The 20,248-nt window shown below is 53.7% G+C and overlaps 1 protein-coding gene across 7 annotated transcripts in view; it reads right to left on the bottom strand.

Moving 5' to 3' along the window:
- Window positions 1-11,432: 11,432 nt before the first annotated feature.
- The window catches only part of LOC141731677 (protein spinster homolog 1-like), a 35,406-nt gene continuing 26,590 nt past the window's right edge, over window positions 11,433-20,248 (bottom strand). For 4 of the 7 annotated variants that reach the window (XM_074558100.1, XM_074558104.1, XM_074558105.1 and 1 more), the window contains exons 11-12: window positions 15,763-15,937; window positions 11,867-12,219 (exon numbers count right to left, since the gene is read on the bottom strand). In XM_074558100.1, coding sequence (XP_074414201.1) covers window positions 11,999-12,219; window positions 15,763-15,937 — 396 coding nt within the window. In that variant the 3' untranslated portion in view covers window positions 11,867-11,998. The other 3 variants (XM_074558101.1, XM_074558102.1, XM_074558103.1) reach the window with 3 other exon arrangements.

Here is a 20,248-nt window from a genome sequence, read left to right as displayed (position 1 = left end):
TTAGGACCCCTCAAACCCCCTTAAATCCCCCCCTTAAATCCCCCCCTTAAATCCCCCCCTAAATCCCCCCTTTAGGACCCCCTCCCCAAATTCCCCTTTAGGACCCCCCAAATCCCCCCAAAACCCCATAAATCCCCCCATAAATCCCCCTAATCCCCCCAAATCCCTTTAGGACCCCCCAAACCCCCCCAATCCCTCCCCCCCCAAACCCCCCATAAATCCCCTCCAGGACCCCCCAAATTCCCTTTAGGACCCTCAAATACCACCCAGACCCCCTCAAAATCCCCCAAACTCCCCCAAATCCCCCTTAAACCCCCCCAATTTCCCCCAAATCCCCTTTAGGACCCCCCAATTCCCCCCAAAACCCCCATAAATCCCCCTCAAATCCCCCAAATCCCCCCCCAAATCCCTCTTTAAAACCCCTCAAATCCCCTTTAGGACCCCCTAAAACCCCCCAAAACCCCCTCAAATCCCCCCCAATCCCCTTTAGGACCCCCTAAATCGCCCCAAAACCCCCAAATCCCCTTTAGGACCCCTCAAATCCCCCCAAATCCCCCTTAAATCCCCCCAATTTTTCCCCAAATCCCCTTTAGGACCCCTCAAATCCACTCTATGACCTCCCAATCCCCCCAAACCTCCCCTCAAATCCCCCCCCAAATTCCCCTTTAGGACCCCCCAAATCCATTCTGGATCCCCAAATCCCCCAAAACCCCCTCAAATCCCCCTCAAATCCCCCAATTTCCCCCAAAACCCCCTTAAATCTCCCCCAATTTCCCCCCAAAACCCCTCCAGACCCCCCTTAAATCCCCCCAAATCCCCTCAAATTCCACCCAATTTCTCTCAGACCTCCAATATCCTCCCGAAACTCCCAAAATCCCCTTTAGGACCCCTCAAATCCCCCCCAAATTCCCCTTGAATCCCCCCAAAACCCCCTCCAGGACCCCCCAAACCCCCATAAATCCCCTTTAGAACCCCCAAAATTCCCCAATTTCCCCCTAAACCCCCCCCCCCAATCCCCCTTTAGGAGCCCCCTCCCCCAAATTCCCCTCCCCCCCCCCGTCCCCGCCCCTCCCCACTCACGGCGGGGGCGGCGCCAGCGCGCGCACAGCGAGGCCACCAGGGGGGGGAGGGGCAGCAGCAGCAGCAGCGCCCAGGGCGGGGGCCTCCATGGGGGGAGGGGCTAAATGGGGGAGGGCTGGATGGGGATGGGGGATGGGGAGAGACCCCGAAATTCCAATGGAACTGAAATTATTAAAAAAAAAAAAATCCAAAAAAAATAAAAAATCCCCCCAAAAAAAAAAATCCCCCTGAAAAGAACCCGAAACCCAAAAAAGAACACGAAAATCCCAAAGGAAACACAAAAAACCCAAAGGACACCCCAAAAAAAATCCCAAAAAATCCCGAAGGAAACCCAAAAAACCCCACAAAAATCCCGAGGGGAACCCCAAAAAATCGCCGAAAAGAACCTGAAAATCCCAAAAGAAACCCAAAAATCCCAAAGGAAACCCAAAAAAAAACCACCAAAAATCCCGAAGGAAACTCAAAAATCCCTGAAATGAACCCAGAAAACCCAAAGGAAACCCAAAAAATCCCAAAAAATCCCAAGGAAATCCAAAACCCAAAAAAGAACCCAAAAGAACCCGAAAATCCCAAAGGAAACCCAAAGAAATCCCAAAAATCCCCAAAAAGAACTTAAAAAGCCTCCATGGATGGGGGAGGGGCTGGAGATGGGGGAGGGGGAGGGGGAGAGACCCCGAAAGCTCCAATGGAACCGAAATTATTTAAAAAAAATTTAATTATTTAAAAAAAAAATCCCCCCAAAAAATTCCCAAAAAAAAATCCCTGAAAAGAACCAAAAACCCCAAAGAAAACCCAAAACCAACCCAAAACCAACTCAAAACGAACCCAAAAATCCCAAAGGAAACCCAAAAAAAAATTTCCCCAAAAAATCCCCCCCCAAAAAAAAAAATCCCCCCCAAAAAAAATTCCCCCAAAAAAAATACCCAAAAAAATCCCCCCCCAAAATAAGAATCCCGGAAAAAAATCACAAAACCCAAAAAAGAACCCAAAAGAAATCCCAAGGAACCCAAAACCAACTCAAAAGAACCCAAAAATCCCAAAGGAAACCCAAAACCAACCCAAAAAATCCCAAAAATCCCGAGGGGAACCCAAAAAAAACCCCAAAATGAACCCTAAGATCCCAAAGGAAACCCGAAAATCCCCCAAAAAATCCTAAAGGAAACCCAAAAAATCCAAAGAAGAACCCAAAGGAACCCAAAAAGAACCCAGAAATCCCAAAAAAACCTGAAAATCCAAGGAATCCTAAAAAAACCCAAAGAAAACCAAAGAAATCCCAAAAATACCCAAAATGAACCCAAAGATCCCAAAGGAAACCCAAAAATACCAAAAAAGAACCCAAAATCCCAAAAGAACCTGAAAATCCAAAGGAAACCCAAAACCCAAAAAAGAACCCAAAAGAACCTGAAAATCCCCGAAAAGAACCCGAAAATCCAAAGGAAACCCAAAAAAACCCAAATGAACCCAAAAATCCCAAAGGAAACCCAAAAATACCAAAAAAGAACCCAAAAATCCAAAGGGAACCCAAAAATACCAAAGGAAACCCAAAAAAACCCCAAAATCCCAAGGGGAACCCAAAAAACCCCAAAATCCCAAGGGAACCCAAAAAACCCCCAAAACAAACCCCAAAAATTCCCCAAAATCCCAATGTAAACCCAAAACCCCCAAAAATCCCGAGAGAATCCTCAAAAAATCCCCAATTTGGGGTCCTAAATCCCCAAAAAACCCAAATTTTGGCCTCCTAAATCCCAAATCCCCAAATTTCCCAAATTTTGGGTTCCAGGAGCTCCCAAACCCCCAAAATTTGGGGCCCCAAATCCCAAAACTCCCAAAATTTTGGGGTTCCAACCCCCCCAAAAATCCAAATTTTTTGTCCCAAACCCCCCAAAAAACCCCCAAATTTTGGGGTCCCAAATCCCCAAAACTCCCAAATTTTGGTGCCCCAACTCCCCCCAAAAATCCCAAATTTTGGGGTTCCAACCCCCCCAAAAATCCCAAATTTTTTATCCCAACCCCCAAAAATCCCAAATTTTTTGGGGTCCCAAACCCCTCCAAATTTTGGGTCCCAGGGCTCCAAATCCCACAAAACCCCAAAAATCTGAGGCCCCAAATCCCAAAATTTTGGGGTTCCAGGAGTTCCAACCCCCCCAAAAAAACCCCAAATTTTGGGGGTCCCAACCCCTCCCAAAAATCGCCAAATTTTGGTGTCCAACCCCCCAAAAATCCCAAATTTTTTGTCCCAAAACCTCCAAAATCCCCAAAAATTTTTGGGGTCCCAAACCCCCAAAAATCCAAATTTTTTGTCCGAAACCCTCCAAAAACCCCAAAATCTGAGGCCCCAAATCCCAAAATTTTGGGGTTCCAGGAGTTCCAACCCCCCCAAAAAAACCCAAATTTTGGGGTCCAATCCCCCAAAAATCCCAAATTTTGGAGTCCCAAACCCCTCAATCTTCAATTTTTTGGGGTCCCCGGGCTTCCAATCCCAAACCCCCCAAATTTTGCGGTCGAAATCCCCAAAACTCCAAAAATTTTGGGGTCCCAACCCCTCCAAAATCCAAATTTTGGGGTCCTAAATCCCAAATCCCAAAAATTTTGGGGTTCCAGGTGTTCCCAACTCCCCCAAAATCCCAATTTTTGGGTCCCAAATCCCCAATTTTTGGGGTCCCGGGGCCCCCAAACCCCCAAAATCTGGGGTCCTGACCCCCCCAAAAATCCCAAATTTTTTATCCCAACCCCCCAAAACCCCAAAATTTTTTGGGGTCCCAAACCCTCCAAATTTTGGGGTCCCAGGGCTCCCAAACCCCCCCAAAAAAAAACCCAAATTTTGGGGTCCCAAAATCCCAAATATTCAATTTTTGGGGTCCCCGGGGCTTCCAATCCCAAACCCCCCAAATTTTGGGGTCCTAAATCCCAAATTCCTGATTTTTGGCGTTCCAGGGCTCCCAAACCCCCCCAAAAAAAACCCAAATTTTGGGGTCCCAACCCCCCCAAAAATCCCAAATTTTTTGTCCCAAACCCTCCAAATTTTGGGGTCCCAGAGCTCCCAAACCCCCCAAAAAAATCCCAAAATTTTGGGGTTCCAGGAGTTCCAACCCCACCCAAAAAACCCCAAATTTTGGGGTCCCAACCCCCCCAAAATCTTCAATTTTTGAGGCCATAATCCCCCAAAAATCCCAAAATCGCAAATTTTGGCCTCCCAAATCCCAAATCCCCAAATTTCCCAAATTTTGGGGTTCCAGGAGCTCCCAAACCCCCAAAATTTGGGGCCCCAAATCCCAAAAACTCCCAAATTTTGGGGTCCCAGTGGTTCCAACCCCCCCCAAAAACCCCAAATTTTTTGTCCCAAAATCCCAAAATTTTTTGGGGTCCCAAACCCTCCAAATTTTGGGGTCCCAAACCCCAAAATCTCCCAAATTTTGGGGTCCCAGGGGCTTCAATCCCCCAAATTCCAAATTTTTGGGGTCCCAGAGATCCAAAAATCCCAAATTTTGGGGTCCCAACCCCCCCAAAAATCCCAAATTTTGGGGTCCTAAATCCCAAAAATTTTGGGGTCCTGTGGGTCCCAAACCTCCCCAAAAAAACCCCAAATTTTGGGGTCCCAACCCCCCCAAAATTCCCAAATTTTTTGTCCCAAACCCCCAAATTTTGGGGTCCCGTGGGTCCCAACCCCCCCCAAAAAATCCCCAAATTTTGGGGTCCCAACCCCCCCAAAAATCCCAAATTTTTTGTCCCAAATCTTCCACATTTTGGGGTCCCAGGGCTCCCAAACCCCCCCAAAAAATCCCAAAATTTTGGGGTTCCAGGAGTTCCAACCCCCCCAAAAAAACCCCAAATTTTGGGGTCCCAATCCCCCCAAAAATCCCAAATTTGGGGTCCCAAATCCCCCCAAAAACCCCAAATTTTGGGGTCCCAATCCCCCCAAAATCCCAAATTTTGGCCTCCTAAATCCCAAATCCTCAAATTTCCCAAATTTTTGGGATCCCAGGAGCTCCCAAACCCCCAAAATTTGGGGCCCCAAATCCCAAAAACTCCCAAATTTTGGGGTCCCAGTGGTTCCAACCCCCCCAAAAATCCCAAATTTTTTGTCCCAAACCCCCAAAATCCCAAAATTTTTTGGGGTCCCAAACCCTCCAAATTTTGGGGTCCCAAACCCCAAAATCTCCCAAATTTTGGGGTCCCAGGGGCTTCAATCCCCCAAAATTCCAAATTTTTGGGGTCCCAGAGATCCCAAAATCCCAAATTTTGGGGTCCCAAACCCCCCCAAAAATTCCAAATTTTGGGGTCCTAAATCCCAAAAATTTTGGGGTCCTGTGGGTCCCAACCTCCCCAAAAAAAAACCCAAATTTTGGGGTTCCAACCCCCCCAAAAATCCCAAATTTTTTGTCCCAAACCCCCAAAATCCCAAAATTTTTTTGGGTCCTAAATCCCAAATCTCCCAAATTTTGGGGTCCCAGTGGTTCCAAACCCCCCAAATTCCAAATTTTATGGGGTCCCAGGGGCTTCAATCCCAAATTTTGGGGTCCCAGTGGTTCCAACCCCCCAAAATCCAAACTTTTGGCCTCCTAAATCCCAAATCCCAAAAATTTTGGGGTCCCAGAGGTTCCAATCCCAAATTTTTGGGGTCCCAAACCCCCCAAAAATCCCAAATTTTTTGTCCCAAATCCCCCCAAAACCCCAAAATTTTTGGGGTCCCAAACCCCCCAAAATCCCAAATTTTGGGGTCCCAAATCCCAAAAATTTTGGGGTCCTGTGGGTCCCAACCTCCCCAAAAAACCCCAAATTTTGGGGTTCCAACCCCCCCAAAAATCCCAAATTTTTTGTCCCAAACCCTCCAAATTTTGGGGTCCCAGGGCTCCCAACCCCCCCCCAAAAAAAACCCAAATTTTTGGGGTCCAACCCCCCCCAAAATCCCCGAATTTTTGGGGTCCCAATGCCCCCAAAAACCCCAAATTTTGGGGTCTCAAACCCCCCAAAAAACCCCAAATTTTAGTGCCCCAACCCCCCCAAAAATCCCAATTTTTGGTGCCCCAACCCCCCCAAAACCCCCAAATTTTGGTGTCCAACCCCCCCCAAAAATCCCAAATTTTGGTGTCTCAACCCCCCAAAAATCCCAAATTATTTGTCCCAAACCCCCAAAAACCCCAAAATTTTTGGGGTCCCAAACCCTCCAAATTTTGGGGTCCCAAACCCCCCCAAATCTTCAATTTTTGGGGTCTCAACCCCCCCAAAAATCCAAATTTTTGGTGCCCCAACCCCCCCAAAATCCCAAATTTTGGGGTCCCAAATCCCCAAAACTCCCAAATTTTTTGTCCCAAACCCCCAAAATCCTCAATTTTTGGGATCCCAGAGGTTCCAATCCCAAAAATTTTGGGGTTCCAGGAGTTCCAACCCCCCCCCCCAAAAACCCCAAATTTTGGGGCCCCAAATCCCCAAAATCCCCGAATTTTTGGGGTCCCAACCCCCCCAAAAATCCAAAATTTTTGGGGTCCCAAACCCCCCAAAAATCCCAAAATCTGAGGCCCCAAATCCCAAAATTTTGGAGTTCCAGGAGTTCCAACCCCCCCCAAAAAACCCCAAATTTTGGTGCCCCAAACCCCCCCAAATCTTCAATTTTTGGGGTCTCAACCCCCCAAAAATCCCAAATTTTTTATCCCAACCCCCCCAAAACCCCCAAATTTTTGGGGTCCCGACCATCCCTGCCCCTCCCCCACCCCCAAAAATTCCCAAAAAATCCCAAAAAATCCCCAAAATTCCCCAAAATCCCCCAAAATCTCCCCAAACCCCGAACCTGCTTTGCTGCCGTTCGAGCACCCCAAAATCCGCCCCCCCCCGCCCCGCCCCTCCCCCACCCCGGAAGTTGCGGCCGGAAATGGGGGGGGAGGGGCGGGGGGGGGGAGGTGGGGGAGGGGCGGAAAAAGCGCGAGAGGAACCCGGGGGGGCGGGGCTTTATTGGGGGGGGGGGAAAATCCCGAAATTTGGGGTTAAAATTGCAAAATTTGGGGTTGGAATTGCAAAATTTGGGGTCGGGGTACAAAAATTGGGGTCGGAATTGCAAAATTTGGGGGCAGAATGACAAATTTTGGGGTCGAGGTCCCAAAATTTGGGGTCTGGGGTCCTAAAAATGGGGCTGGGGTATCAAAATTTGGGATCAGAACCCAAAAATTTGGGGTTGGAATTGTAAAATTTGGGGTTGGAATTGCAAAATTTGGGGTTGGGGTCCCAAAATCTGGGGTCAGAATAAGAAATTTTGGGGTCGGGGTCCTGAAATTTGGGGTCGGGGTCTCAAATTTGGGATCAGAACCCCAAAATTTGGGGTCGGAATTCCAAAATTCGGGGTCAGAATCCCAAAATTTGGGGTCGGGGTCCTAAAATTTGGGGTTGGGGTACCAAAAATGGGGTTGGGGTCTCAAAATTTGGGGTTGGAATTGCAAAATTTGGGGTCGGGGGTCCTAAAAATGGGGCTGGGGTCCCGAAATTTGGAGTCAGAATCCCAAAATTTGGGATCGGGGTACCAAAAATGGGGCTGGGGTCCCAAAATTTGGGGTCAAAATCCCAAAATTTGGGGTCAGAATCAGAAAATTTTGAGGTCAGAATCACAAAATTTGGGGTCGGGGTCCTAAAAATGGGGCTGGGGTCTCAAAATTTGGGATCAGAACCCCAAAATTTGGGTTTAGGATCCCAAAATCTGAGTTTGAGACCCCAAAATTTGGGGCTGGGGTCCCAAAATTTGAGTTTGGGACCCCAAAATTTGGGTTTAAGACCCCAAAAATGGGTCTGGGGTCCCAAATTATGAATTTGGGGGACCCTAAATGTGGGACTGGGGTCCCAAAATTTGGGTTTAGGACCCCAAAATTTGAATTTAGGACCCCAAAATTTGAATTTGGGACCCCAAAATTTGGGTTTAGGACCCCAAAATCTGAGCCCAGAACCCAAAAATTTGGGTCTAGAACCCCAAAATTTGGGTTCAGAACCCCAAAATTTGGGGTTGAGACCCCAAAATCTAAATCAAAGACCCCAAAATTTGAATTTGGGACCCCAAATTTGGGGCTGGGACCCCAAAATTTGAATTTGGGACCCCAAAATTTGGGTTCAGGACCCCAAAATTTGAATTTGGGACCCCAAAATCTTAGATTAAACCCCAAAATTTGGGTTCAGAACCCCAAAATTTGGATTTGGGACCCCAAAATCAAAATCAAAGACCCCAAAATTTGGATTTAGGACCCCAAAATTTAGGTTCAGGACCCCAAAATTTGGATTTGGGACCCCAAATTTGGGTTCAGAAACCCCAAAATTTGGATTTTGGGCCCCAAAATTTGGGTTTAGGACCCCAAAATTTGAATTTTGGACCCCAAAATTTGGATTTAGGACCCCAAAATTTGAATTTGGGACCCCAAATTTGGGTCTGGGGGAACCAAATCGGGTCCAGAACCCCAAAATTTGGGGCGGGGTCCCAAAAATTGGAACCCAAAGTGACCGCTGGGGTGGTCAGTGTCCATTTAATGTCCAGTTTAATGTCCACTCCAATGTCCACTCTGTGTCCACTCCAATGTCCACTCCAATGTCCACTCTGTGTGTCCATTCTGATGTCCACTCCCAGTGTCCACTCTGTATTGTCCACTCTCCATGAATGACCACAGCTGTGGTCATTTTTGGATGGTCAGTTGGTCATTCCAGGCCAGCACATGGTCAGTGTCCACTCCAATGTCCACTCTGTGTCCACTCCAATGTCCACTCCAATGTCCACTCTGTGTCCACTCCAATGTCCACTCCAATGTCCACTCTGTGTCCACTCCAATGTCCATTCCGATGTCCACTCCTGTGTCCACTCTCCATGAATGACCACAGTTGTGGTCAGTCCAAGGTGGTCACTTGGTCACTCCCAGGCCAGCACATGGTCAGTGTCCACTCCAGTGTCCACTCTGTGTCCACTCTCCATGAATGACCACAGCTGTGGTCATTTTTGGATGGTCAGTTGGTCACTTCCAGGCCAGCAGATGGTCAGTGTCCACTCCAAGTGTCCACTCTCCATGAGTGACCACAGCTGTGGTCACTCTCAGTTGGTCACTCGGTCACTCCCAGGCCGGCACATGGTCAGTGTCCACTCCAATGTCCACTCCCAGTGTCCACTCCTGTGTCCACTTCAATGTCCACTCTGTGTCCATTCCCAGTGTCCATTCCGATGTCCACTCCCAGTGTCCACTCTCCATGAGTGACCACAGCCATGGTCACTCTCAGTTGGTCACTCGGTCACTCTCAGGCCAGCAGATGGTCAGTGTCCACTCCTGTGTCCACTCCCAATGTCCATTCCGATGTCCACTCTTCAGTGTCCACTCTCCATGAGTGACCACAACCATGGTCATTTCTGGGTGGTCAGTTGGTCACTCCCAGGCCAGCACATGGTCAGTGTCCACTCCAGTGTCCACTCCAATGTCCACTCTGTGTCCACTCCCAGTGTCCACTTTTCAGCGTCCACTCTCCATGAGTGACCACAGCTGTGGTCATTTCTGGGTGGTCAGTTGGTCACTCAGTGACTCCCAGGCCAGCAGATGGTCAGTGTCCACTCCCAGTGTCCACTCCGGTGTCCACTCTCCATGAGTGACCACAGCTGTGGTCATTTTTGGATGGTCAGTTGGTCACTCCCAGGCCAGCACATGGTCAGTGTCCACTCCTGTGTCCACTCTGTGTCCATTCCAATGTCCACTCCTGTGTCCACTCTCCATGAGTGACCACAACCATGGTCATTTTTGGGTGGTCAGTTGGTCATTCCAGGCCAGCACATGGTCAGTGTCCACTCCAGTGTCCACTCTCAGTGTCCACTCTCCATGAGTGACCACAACCATGGTCATTTTTGGGTGGTCAGTTGGTCACTCTCAGGCCAGCACATGGTCAGTGTCCACTCCTGTGTCCACTCCAATGTCCACTCCTGTGTCCATTCCAATGTCCACTCCTGTGTCCACTCCAGTGTCCACTCTCCATGAGTGACCACAGCTGTGGTCACTTTTGGGTGGTCACTCGGTCACTCCCAGGCCAGCAGATGGTCAGTGTCCACTCCTGTGTCCACTCCAATGTCCACTCCAATGTCCACTCCAGTGTCCACTCTCCATGAGTGACCACAACCATGGTCATTTCTGGATGGTCAGTTGGTCACTCGGTGACTCCCAGGCACGTGGTCAGTGTCCACTCTGTATTGTCCACTCTCCATGAGTGACCACAGCTGTGGTCATTTATGGGTGGTCAGTTGGTCACTCCAGGCCAGCACATGGTCAGTGTCCACTCCAATGTCCACTCTTCAGTGTCCACTCTCCATGAGTGACCACAGCCATGGTCAGTCCAAGGTGGTCAGTTGGTCATTCCAGGCCAGCACATGGTCAATGTCCACTCCAGTGTCCACTCCCAGTGTCCACTCTCCATGAGTGACCACAACCGTGGTCATTTCTGGATGGTCAGTTGGTCACTCCCAGGCCAGCACATGGTCAGTGTCCACTCCAGTGTCCACTCCTGTGTCCACTGCAATGTCCATTCCGATGTCCACTCTCAGTGTCCACTCTCCATGAGTGACCACAGCTGTGGTCATTTTTGGATGGTCAGTTGGTCACTCAGTGACTCCCAGGCCAGCAGATGGTCAGTGTCCACTCCAATGTCCACTCCTGTGTCCATTCCCAGTGTCCATTCCCAGTGTCCACTCCAGTGTCCACTCTCCATGAGTGACCACAGCTGTGGTCATTTTTGGGTGGTCAGTTGGTCACTCTCAGGCCAGCACATGGTCAGTGTCCACTCCAGTGTCCATTCCAATGTCCACTCTTCAGTGTCCACTCCCAGTGTCCACTCCAGTGTCCCCTCTCCATGAGTGACCACAGCTGTGGTCATTTTTGGATGGTCAGTTGGTCATTCCAGGCCAGCACACGGTCAGTGTCCACTCTGATGTCCACTCTCCATGAGTGACCACAGCTGTGGTCACTTTTGGGTGGTCAGTTGGTCACTCTCAGGCCAGCACACAGTCAGTGTCCACTCCAATGTCCACTCTGTATTGTCCACTCTCCATGAAGGACCACAGCTGTGGTCATTTTGGGGTGGTCAGTTGGTCTCAGTGGCCATTCCTGGGTGGTCACTCACTGGTCAGTGGTCACTCAGCAGTCACAGCTGGTCAGTGGTCACTCAGGCCAGCCCGTGGTCACTCCATGGGTCACTCCCAGGTGGTCACTCTGTGATCAGTGGTCACTCAGTGGTCACTCAGTTGTCACTCAGTGGTCACTCTCAGGCCAGCCTGTGGTCACTTGCAGGTGGTCACTCCGTGGTCACTCAATGGTCACTCACTGGTCACTCTCAGGCCAGCATGAGGTCAGTCTGTGGGTCACTCTCAGGCCAGCCTGTGGTCACTCAGGTGGTCACTCCATGGGTCACTCAGGTGGTCACTCCATGGGTCCCTCTCAGATGGTCACTCTGTGATCAGTGGTCACTCAGCGGTCACTCTCAGCTGGTCAGTGGTCACTCAGCGGTCAGTGGTCACTCTCAGGCCAGCCTGTGGTCACTCACTGGTCACTCTCAGGCCAGCCTGTGGTCATTTAGGTGGTTACTCAGCAGTCAGTGGTCACTCAGTGGTCACTCAGCGGTCACTCTCAGGCCAGCCTGTGGTCACTCCCAGGTGGTCACTCCGTGGTCACTCAATGGTCACTCACTGGTCACTCTCAGGCCAGCATGAGGTCACTCTGTGGGTCACTCCCAGGTGGTCACTCAGGATCACTCCAGGTGGTCACTCAGTGGTCACTCAGTGGTCACTCTCAGGCCAGCATGAGGTCACTCCCAGGTGGTCACTCAGCGGTCAGTGGTCACTCTCAGGCCAGCCTGTGGTCACTCAGGTGGTCACTCCATGGGTCACTCCCAGGTGGTCACTCAGCGGTCAGTGGTCACTCAGCGGTCACTCTCAGGCCAGCACGTGGGCCACGGGCACGCGCCGTGTCCGGCCTCCGGCCGCGGGCGGCACCACGATGGCCGCGGGGTCACTGCGGTGGTCACTGCGGTGGTCACTGCGATGGTCACTGCGGTGGTCACTGCGATGGTCACTGCGGTGGTCACTGCGATGGTCACCATCACCACCATCATCATCATCATCATCGTCATCATCGTCACCGTCCGGGGGCAGCCCTGTGGGGAACGTTCCGGAACGTTCTGGAAGGTTCTGGAAGGTTCTATGGGGTTTTATGTGGGTTCTGGAAGGTTCTATGGTGGTTTAATGGGGGTTCTGGAAGGTTCTGTGGGGTTTCCATGGGGTTCTATGGGGGTTCTGGAAGGTTCCATGAAGGTTCTATGGGGTTCTGGAAGGTTCTATTGGGGTTTTATGGTGTTTCTGGAAGGTTCTATTGGGGTTTTATGGGGGTTCTGGAAGGTTCTGTGGGGTTTCCATAGGGTTCTATGGGGGTTCTGGAAGGTTCTATGGGGTTTCCATGCGGCTCTATGGGGTTTCTGGAAGGTTCTGTGGGGTTTCCATGGGGTTCTATGGGGTTTCTGGAAGGTTCTATGGGGTTCTGGAAGGTTCTGTGGGGTTTCCATGGGGTTTTATGGGGGTTCTGGAAGGTTCTGTGGGGTTTCCGTGGGGTTCTATGGGGTTTCTGGAAAGTTCTATGGGGTTCTGGAAGGTTCTATTGGGGTTTTATGGGGCTTCTGGAAGGTTCTGTGGGGTTTCCATGGGGTTCTATAAGGTTTCTGGAAGGTTCCATGAAGGTTCTATGGGGTTCTGGAAGGTTCTCTGAGGTTCTATGAGTTTCTGGAAGATTCTATTGGGGTTTTATGGGGTTTCTGGAAGGTTCTGTGGGGTTTCCATGGGGCTCTATGGGGTTTCTGGAAAGTTCCATGAAGGTTCTATGGGGTTCTGGAAGGTTCTATTGGGGTTTTATGTAGATTCTGGAAGGTTCTATGGGGTTTTATGTGGGTTCTGGAAGGTTCTATGGGGTTCTGGAAGGTTCTATGGGGTTTTATGTGGGTTCTGGAAGGTTCCATGAAGGATCTGTGGGGTTCTGGAAGGTTCTGTGGGGTTTCCATGGGGCTCTATGGAGTTTCTGGAAGGTTCCATGAAGGTTCTATGGGGTTCTGGAAGGTTCTATGGGGTTTCTGGAAGGTTCTATGGGGTTTCCAGGGGTTCTATGGTGTTTCTAGAAGGTTCTGTGGGGTTTTATGGGGGTTCTGGAAGGTTCCATGAAAGTTCTGTGGGGTTCTGGAAGGTTCTGTGGGGTTTCCATGGGGCTCTATGGGGTTTCTGGAAGGTTCCGTGAAGGTTCTAGCAGGTTCTACTGGGGTTTTATGGGGGTTCTGGAAGGTTCTATTGGGGTTTTATGTAGATTCTGGAAGGTTCTATGGGGTTTTATGGGGTTTCTGGAAGGTTCTGTGGGGTTTCCATGGGGCTCTATGGAGTTTCTAGAAGGTTCCATGAAGGTTCTATGGGGGTTCTGGAAGGTTCTATGGGGTTCTGGAAGGTTCTGTGGGGTTTCCATGGGGTTCTATGGGGGTTCTGGAAGGTTCCATGGGGTTTCCATGGGGTTTTATGGGGTTTCTGGAAGGTTCCATGAAGGTTCTATGGGGTTCTGGAAGGTTCTATTGGGGTTCTATTGGGGTTCTGGAAGGGTCTATGGTGTTTCTGGAAGGTTCTATTGGGCTTTTATGGGGTTCTGGAAGGTTCTATTGGGGTTTTATGGTGTTTCTGGAAGGTTCTGTGGGGTTTCCATGGGGTTCTGGAAGGTTCTATTGGGGTTCTGTGGGGGTTCTGGGAGGTTCTATGGGGGTTTTATGGGGCTTCTGGAAGGTTCTATGGGGTTCTGTGGGAGTTCTGGCAGGTTCTATGGGGGTTTTATGTAGATTCTGGAAGGTTCTATGGGGTTTTATGGGGGTTCTGGCAGGTTCTATTGGGGTTTTATGGGGGTTCTGGAAGGTTCTATGGGGTTTTGTGGGGTTTCCGTGGGGTTCTGGAAGGTTCTATTGGGGTTTTATGGGGCTTCTGGAAGGTTCTGTGGGGTTTCCATGGGGCTCTATGGAGTTTCTGGAAGGTTCCATGAAGGTTCTATGGGGTTCTGGCAGGTTCTATTGGGGTTTTATGGGGGTTCTGGAAGGTTCTATTGGGGTTTCCATGGGGTTCTATGGGGTTTCTGGAAGGTTCTGTGGGGTTTCCATGGGGTTCTATGGGGTTTCTGGAAGGTTCTGTGGGGTTTCCATGGGGCTCTATGGGGGTTCTGGAAGGTTCTATTGGGGTTTTATGGGGGTTCTGGAAGGTTCTATGGGGTTCTGGAAGGTTCTATGGGGTTTTATGGAGGTTCTGGAAGGTTCCATGAAGGTTCTATGGGGTTCTGGAAGGTTCTGTGGGGTTTCCGTGGGGTTTCCATGGGGTTCTGGAAGGTTCTATTGGGGTTTTATGTAGATTCTGGAAGGTTCTATGGGGTTTTATGTGGGTTCTGGAAGGTTCTATACGGGTTCTGGAAGGTTCCATGAGGGTTCTAGGGGAGTTCTATTCCATTCCCCTCAGTCTCTCCCTCATCCCCTCCATTCCCCTCATCCCCTCCATTCCCCTCAGTCTCTCTCCGTCATCCTCCTCCTCCATTCCCCTCATCCCCTCCATTCCCCTCATCCCCTCCATTCCCCCCTCATCCCCTCCATTCCCCTCACTCCTCCCTCCCTCAGGGCCGCTCTCTCCCCTCCATTCCCCTCAGTCTCTCCCTCATCCCCCTCAGTCTCTCCCTCATCCCCCTCAGTCTCTCCCCCCATCATCCTCCTCCTCCATTCCCCTCAGTCCCTATCTCCGTCATCCTCCTCCTCCATTTCCCTCATCCCCTCCATTCCTCCTCAATCTCTCCCCCATCCCCTCCATTCCCCTCATCCCCTCCATTCCCCTCATTCTCTCTCCCCTCATCCCCTCCATTCCCCTCAGTCTCTCCCCTCATCCCCTCCATTCCCCTCATCCCCTCCATTCCCCTCAGTCCCTTCCTCCCTCCAGGCCTCATTCTCCCCCATCCCCTCCATTCCCCTCAGTCTCTCCCTCATCCCCTCCATTCCCCTCACTCTCCCTCCCTCAGGGCCGCTCTCTCCCCTCCATTCCCCTCAGTCTCTCCCTCATCCCCTCAATTTTCCCTCAGTCTCTCCCTCATCCCCTCAGTCCCTCCCTCATCCCCTCCATTCCCCTCAGTCTCTCCTCATCCCCTCATCCCCTCCATTCCCCTCAGTCTCTCCTCATCATCCTCCTCCTCCATCCCCCTCACTCCTCCCTCCAGGCCTCACTCTCCCCCATCCCCTCCATTCCCCTCAGTCTCTCCCTCATCCCCTCCATTCCCCTCATCCCCTCCATTCCCCTCAGTCTCTCCCTCATCCCCTCCATTCCCCTCATCCCCTCCATTCCCCTCAGTCTCTCCCCATCCCCTCAATTTCCCCTCAGTCTCCCCGTCATCCTCCTCCTCCATCCCCCTCACTCCTCCCTCCCTCAGGGCCGCTCTCTCCCCTCCATTCCCCCTCAGTCTCTCCCCGTCATCCTCCTTCTCCATTCCCCTCAGTCTCTCCCTCATCCCCTCCATTCCCCTCCATTCCCCTCATCCCCTCCATTTCCCTCATCCCCTCCATTCCCCTCATCCCCTCCATTCCCCCTCAGTCTCTCCCCGTCATCCTCCTCCTACATTCCCCTCACTCCTCCCTCCCTCCGGGCCCCTCTCTCACCTCGGGCCTCCCTCCGTGCCCGCCGCCGGTCCCGGGGCAGGGAATTACCGGCAGCCAGGAACGCGGCCCCGCCCAGGGCGGCGGCGAACGGCAGCAGCAGCAGCGCCCTCAGCAGAGCCCCGGCCCCGCGCTGGTAGGAAATGGCGGCGGCTCCGCCCCCCAGGGCGTCACTCACCTGAGGCGGGAGAGGGACAGGTGAGGGGAGTGGGACCGGTGATCCCAGTATGGACCCGGAGCCTCTCCCAGTGCTCCCAGTTTGGTCCCGGTGTTACCCAGTGTGGGCCCGGTGCCCTCACGCCATTCCTACCCACCAGTGTGTCAATCATCTGAGGGGGCGGGGCCACAAAAAAGGCGGGAATGGTGTGAGGGGAGCAGGCCCCGCCCCTCCCAGTGCTCCCAGTATGGCCCCAGGGCTCCCAGTTTGGGCCACAATGGCTCCCCAGTGCTCCCAGTATGGCCCTCCCAGTGCTCCCAGTATGGACCCAGAGCCTCTCCCAGTACTCCCAGTTTGGGCCACAATGGCTCCCCAGTGTTCCCAGTAGGGCCCCAGTGCCCTCACGCCATTTCCGCCCACCAATGTGTCAATCATCTGATGGGGCGTGGCCACAAAAAAGGCGGGAATGGTGTGAGGGGAGGAGGCCTCGCCCCTCCCAGTGCTCCCAGTATGACCCTAGGGCTCCCAGTTTGGGCCACAATGGCTCCCCAGTGCTCCCAGTATGGGCCCAGTGCTCCCAGTATGGACCCGGAGCCTCTCCCAGTACTCCCAGTTTGGGCCACAATGGCTCCCCAGTGTTCCCAGTACGGCCCCGGTGCCCTCACACCATTCCCGCCCACCAGTGTGTCAATCATCTGAGGGGGCGTGGCCACAAAAAAGGCGGGAATGGTGTGAGGGGAGGAGGCCCCGCCCCTCCCAGTGCTCCCAGTATGGCCCCAATACTCCCAGTATGGCCCCAGTACTCCCAGTATGGGCCACAATGGCTCCCCAGTGCTCTCAGTATGGCCCCAGTACTCCCAGTATGGGCCAGAATGGCTCCCCAGTGTTCCCAGTACGGCCCCGGTGCCCTCACGCCATTCCCGCCCACCAGTGTGTCAATCATCTGAGGGGGCGTGGCCACAAAAAGGCGGGAACAGTGTGAGGGGAGCAGGCCCCGCCTCTCCCAGTACTCCCAGTATGGCCCCAGTACTCCCAGTATGGACCCAGAGCCTCTCCCAGTACTCCCAGTTTGGGCCACAATGGCTCCCCAGTGTTCCCAATATGGCCCCGGTGCCCTCACGCCATTCCCGCCCACCAGTGTGTCAATCATCTGAGGGGGCGGGGCCACAAAAAAGGCAGGAGTGGCGTGAGGGGAGCAGGCCCCGCCTCTCCCAGTGCGGCCCTAGGGCTCCCAGTTTGGACCACAATGGCTCCCCAGTGCTCCCAGTATGGCCCCAGTGCTCCCAGTATGGACCCGGAGCCTCTCCCAGTACTCCCAGTTTGGGCCACAATGGCTCCCCAGTGTTCCCAGTACGGCCCCGGTGCCCTCACGCCCTTCCTGCCCACCAGTGTGTCAATCATCTGAGGGGGCGTGGCCACAAAAAGGCGGGAACGGTGTGAGGGGAACAGACCTCGCCCCTCCCAGTGCTCCCAGTATGGCCCCAGGGCTCCCAGTATGGACCCAGAGCCTCTCCCAGTATGGCCCCAGTACTCCCAGTATGGGCCACAATGGCTCCCCACTGCTCCTAGTATGGACCCAGTGCTTCCAGTTTGGGCCACAACGACTCCCCAGTGTTCCCAATACGGCCCCGGTGCCCTCACGCCATTCCCGCCCACCAGTGTGTCAATCATCTGAGGGGGTGTGGCCACAAAAAAGGCGGGAATGGCGTGAGGGGAGCAGGCCCCGCCCCTCCCAGTGCTCCCAGCATGGCCCCCAGTTTGGGCCACAATGGCTCCCCAGTGCTCCCAGTATGGGCCCAGAGCCTCTCCCAGTGCTCCCAGTACGGCCTCAGTACCTTCCCATCCCTCACAGAGGCCCCGCCCCCTGGGCTGTCACTCAACTGAGGGGGCGGGGCCACAAAAAAGGCGGGAATGGCGTGAGGGGAGCAGGCCCCGCCCCTCCCAGTGCTCCCAGTTTGGGCCACAATGGCTCCCAGTATGGAGCCAGAGCCCTCCCAGTGCTCCCAGTATGGACTGGTAAGGACCCAATCCCCTCCCAGTATTCCCAGTATGAGCCCAGACCCCTCCCAGTCCCTCCCAGTTTGTCCTGGTCCATCCCAGTGCCCTCCCAATGATCCCAGTATGGGCTCGATACCTTCCCATCCCTCACAGAGGCCCCGCCCCCTGGGCTGTCACTCAACTGAGGGGGCAGGGCCACAAAAAAGGCGGGAATGGCGTGAGGGGAGCAGGCCCCGCCCCTCCCAGTGCTCCCAGTATGGCCCCAGGGCTCCCAGTATGGACCACAATGGCTCCCCAGTGCTCCCAGTATGGAACCAGAGCCCTCCCAGTGCTCCCAGTATGGACTGGTAAGGACCCAATCCCCTCCCAGTATTCCCAGTATGAGCCCAGACCCCTCCCAGTCCCTCCCAGTTTGTCCCGGTCCGTCCCAGTGCCCTCCCAATGATCCCAGTATGGGCTCGATACCTTCCCATCCCTCACAGAGGCCCCGCCCCCTGGGCTGTCACTCAACTGAGGGGGCGTGGCCACAAAAAAGGCGGGATCGGCGTGAGGGGAGCAGGCCCCGCCCCTCCCAGTGCTCCCAGTTTGAGCCACAATGGCTCCCCAGTGCTGCCAGTATGGACTGGTAAGGACCCAATCCCCTCCCAGTATTCCCAGTATGGGCCCAGACCCCTCCCAGTCCCTCCCAGTTTGTCCCAGTCCATCCCAGTGCCCTCCCAATGATCCCAGTATGGGCTCGATACCTTCCCATCCCTCACAGAGGCCCTGCCCCCTGGGCTGTCACTCAACTGAGGGGGCGGGGCCACAAAAAAAGGCGGGAATGGCGTGAGGGGAGCAGGCCCCGCCCTTCCCAGTGCTCCCAGTTTGGGCCACAATGGCTCCCCAGTGCTCCCAGTATGGAACCAGAGCCCTCCCAGTGCTCCCAGTATGGCCCTGGTGCTCTCCCAGTGCTCCCAGTATGGCCCCAGTGCTCCCAGTATGGCCCTGGTGCTCTCCCAGTGCTCCCAGTATGGCCTTGATACCTTCCCATCCCTCAAAGAGGCCCCGCCCCCTGGGCTGTCACTCAACTGAGGGGGCAGGGCCACAAAAAGGCGGGAAGGGTGTGAGGGGAGCAGGCCCCGCCCCTCCCAGTGCTCCCAGTTTGGGCCACAACGGCTCCCCAGTGCTCCCAGTATGGAACCAGAGCCCTCCCAGTGCTCCCAGTATGGACTGGTAAGGACCCAACCCCCTCCCAGTATTCCCAGTATGAGCCCAGACCCCTCCCAGTCCCTCCCAGTTTGTCCCGGTCCGTCCCAGTGCCCTCCCAATGATCCCAGTATGGGCTCGATACCTTCCCATCCCTCACAGAGGCCCCGCCCCCTGGACTGTCACTCAACTGAGGGGGCAGGACCACAAAAAGGCGGGAATGGCGTGAGGGGAGCAGGCCCCGCCCCTCCCAGTGCTCCCAGTTTGGGCCACAATGGCTCCCAGTATGGAACCAGAGCCCTCCCAGTGCTCCCAGTATGGACTGGTAAGGACCCAATCCCCTCCCAGTACTCCCAGTATGAGCCCAGACCCCTCCCAGTTTGTCCTGGTCCATCCCAGTGCCCTCCCAATGATCCCAGTATGGGCTCGATACCTTCCCATCCCTCACAGAGGCCCCGCCCCCTGGGCTGTCACTCAACTGAGGGGGCAGGGCCACAAAAAAGGCGGGAATGGCGTGAGGGGAGCAGGCCCCGCCCCTCCCAGTGCTCCCAGTATGGCCCCAGGGCTCCCAGTATGGACCACAATGGCTCCCCAGTGCTCCCAGTATGGAACCAGAGCCCTCCCAGTGCTCCCAGTATGGACTGGTAAGGACCCAATCCCCTCCCAGTATTCCCAGTATGAGCCCAGACCCCTCCCAGTCCCTCCCAGTTTGTCCCGGTCCGTCCCAGTGCCCTCCCAATGATCCCAGTATGGGCTCGATACCTTCCCATCCCTCACAGAGGCCCCGCCCCCTGGGCTGTCACTCAACTGAGGGGGCGTGGCCACAAAAAAGGCGGGATCGGCGTGAGGGGAGCAGGCCCCGCCCCTCCCAGTGCTCCCAGTTTGAGCCACAATGGCTCCCCAGTGCTGCCAGTATGGACTGGTAAGGACCCAATCCCCTCCCAGTATTCCCAGTATGGGCCCAGACCCCTCCCAGTCCCTCCCAGTTTGTCCCAGTCCATCCCAGTGCCCTCCCAATGATCCCAGTATGGGCTCGATACCTTCCCATCCCTCACAGAGGCCCTGCCCCCTGGGCTGTCACTCAACTGAGGGGGCGGGGCCACAAAAAAAGGCGGGAATGGCGTGAGGGGAGCAGGCCCCGCCCTTCCC

The sequence above is a fragment of the Zonotrichia albicollis genome, chromosome 24 (assembly GCF_047830755.1).
Source record: "Zonotrichia albicollis isolate bZonAlb1 chromosome 24, bZonAlb1.hap1, whole genome shotgun sequence".
NCBI classification, from domain to species: domain Eukaryota; kingdom Metazoa; phylum Chordata; class Aves; order Passeriformes; family Passerellidae; genus Zonotrichia; species Zonotrichia albicollis.
The sequence above is the reverse complement of the archived record's forward strand: the minus strand, read 5'-3'. Positions and strand labels throughout refer to the sequence as shown.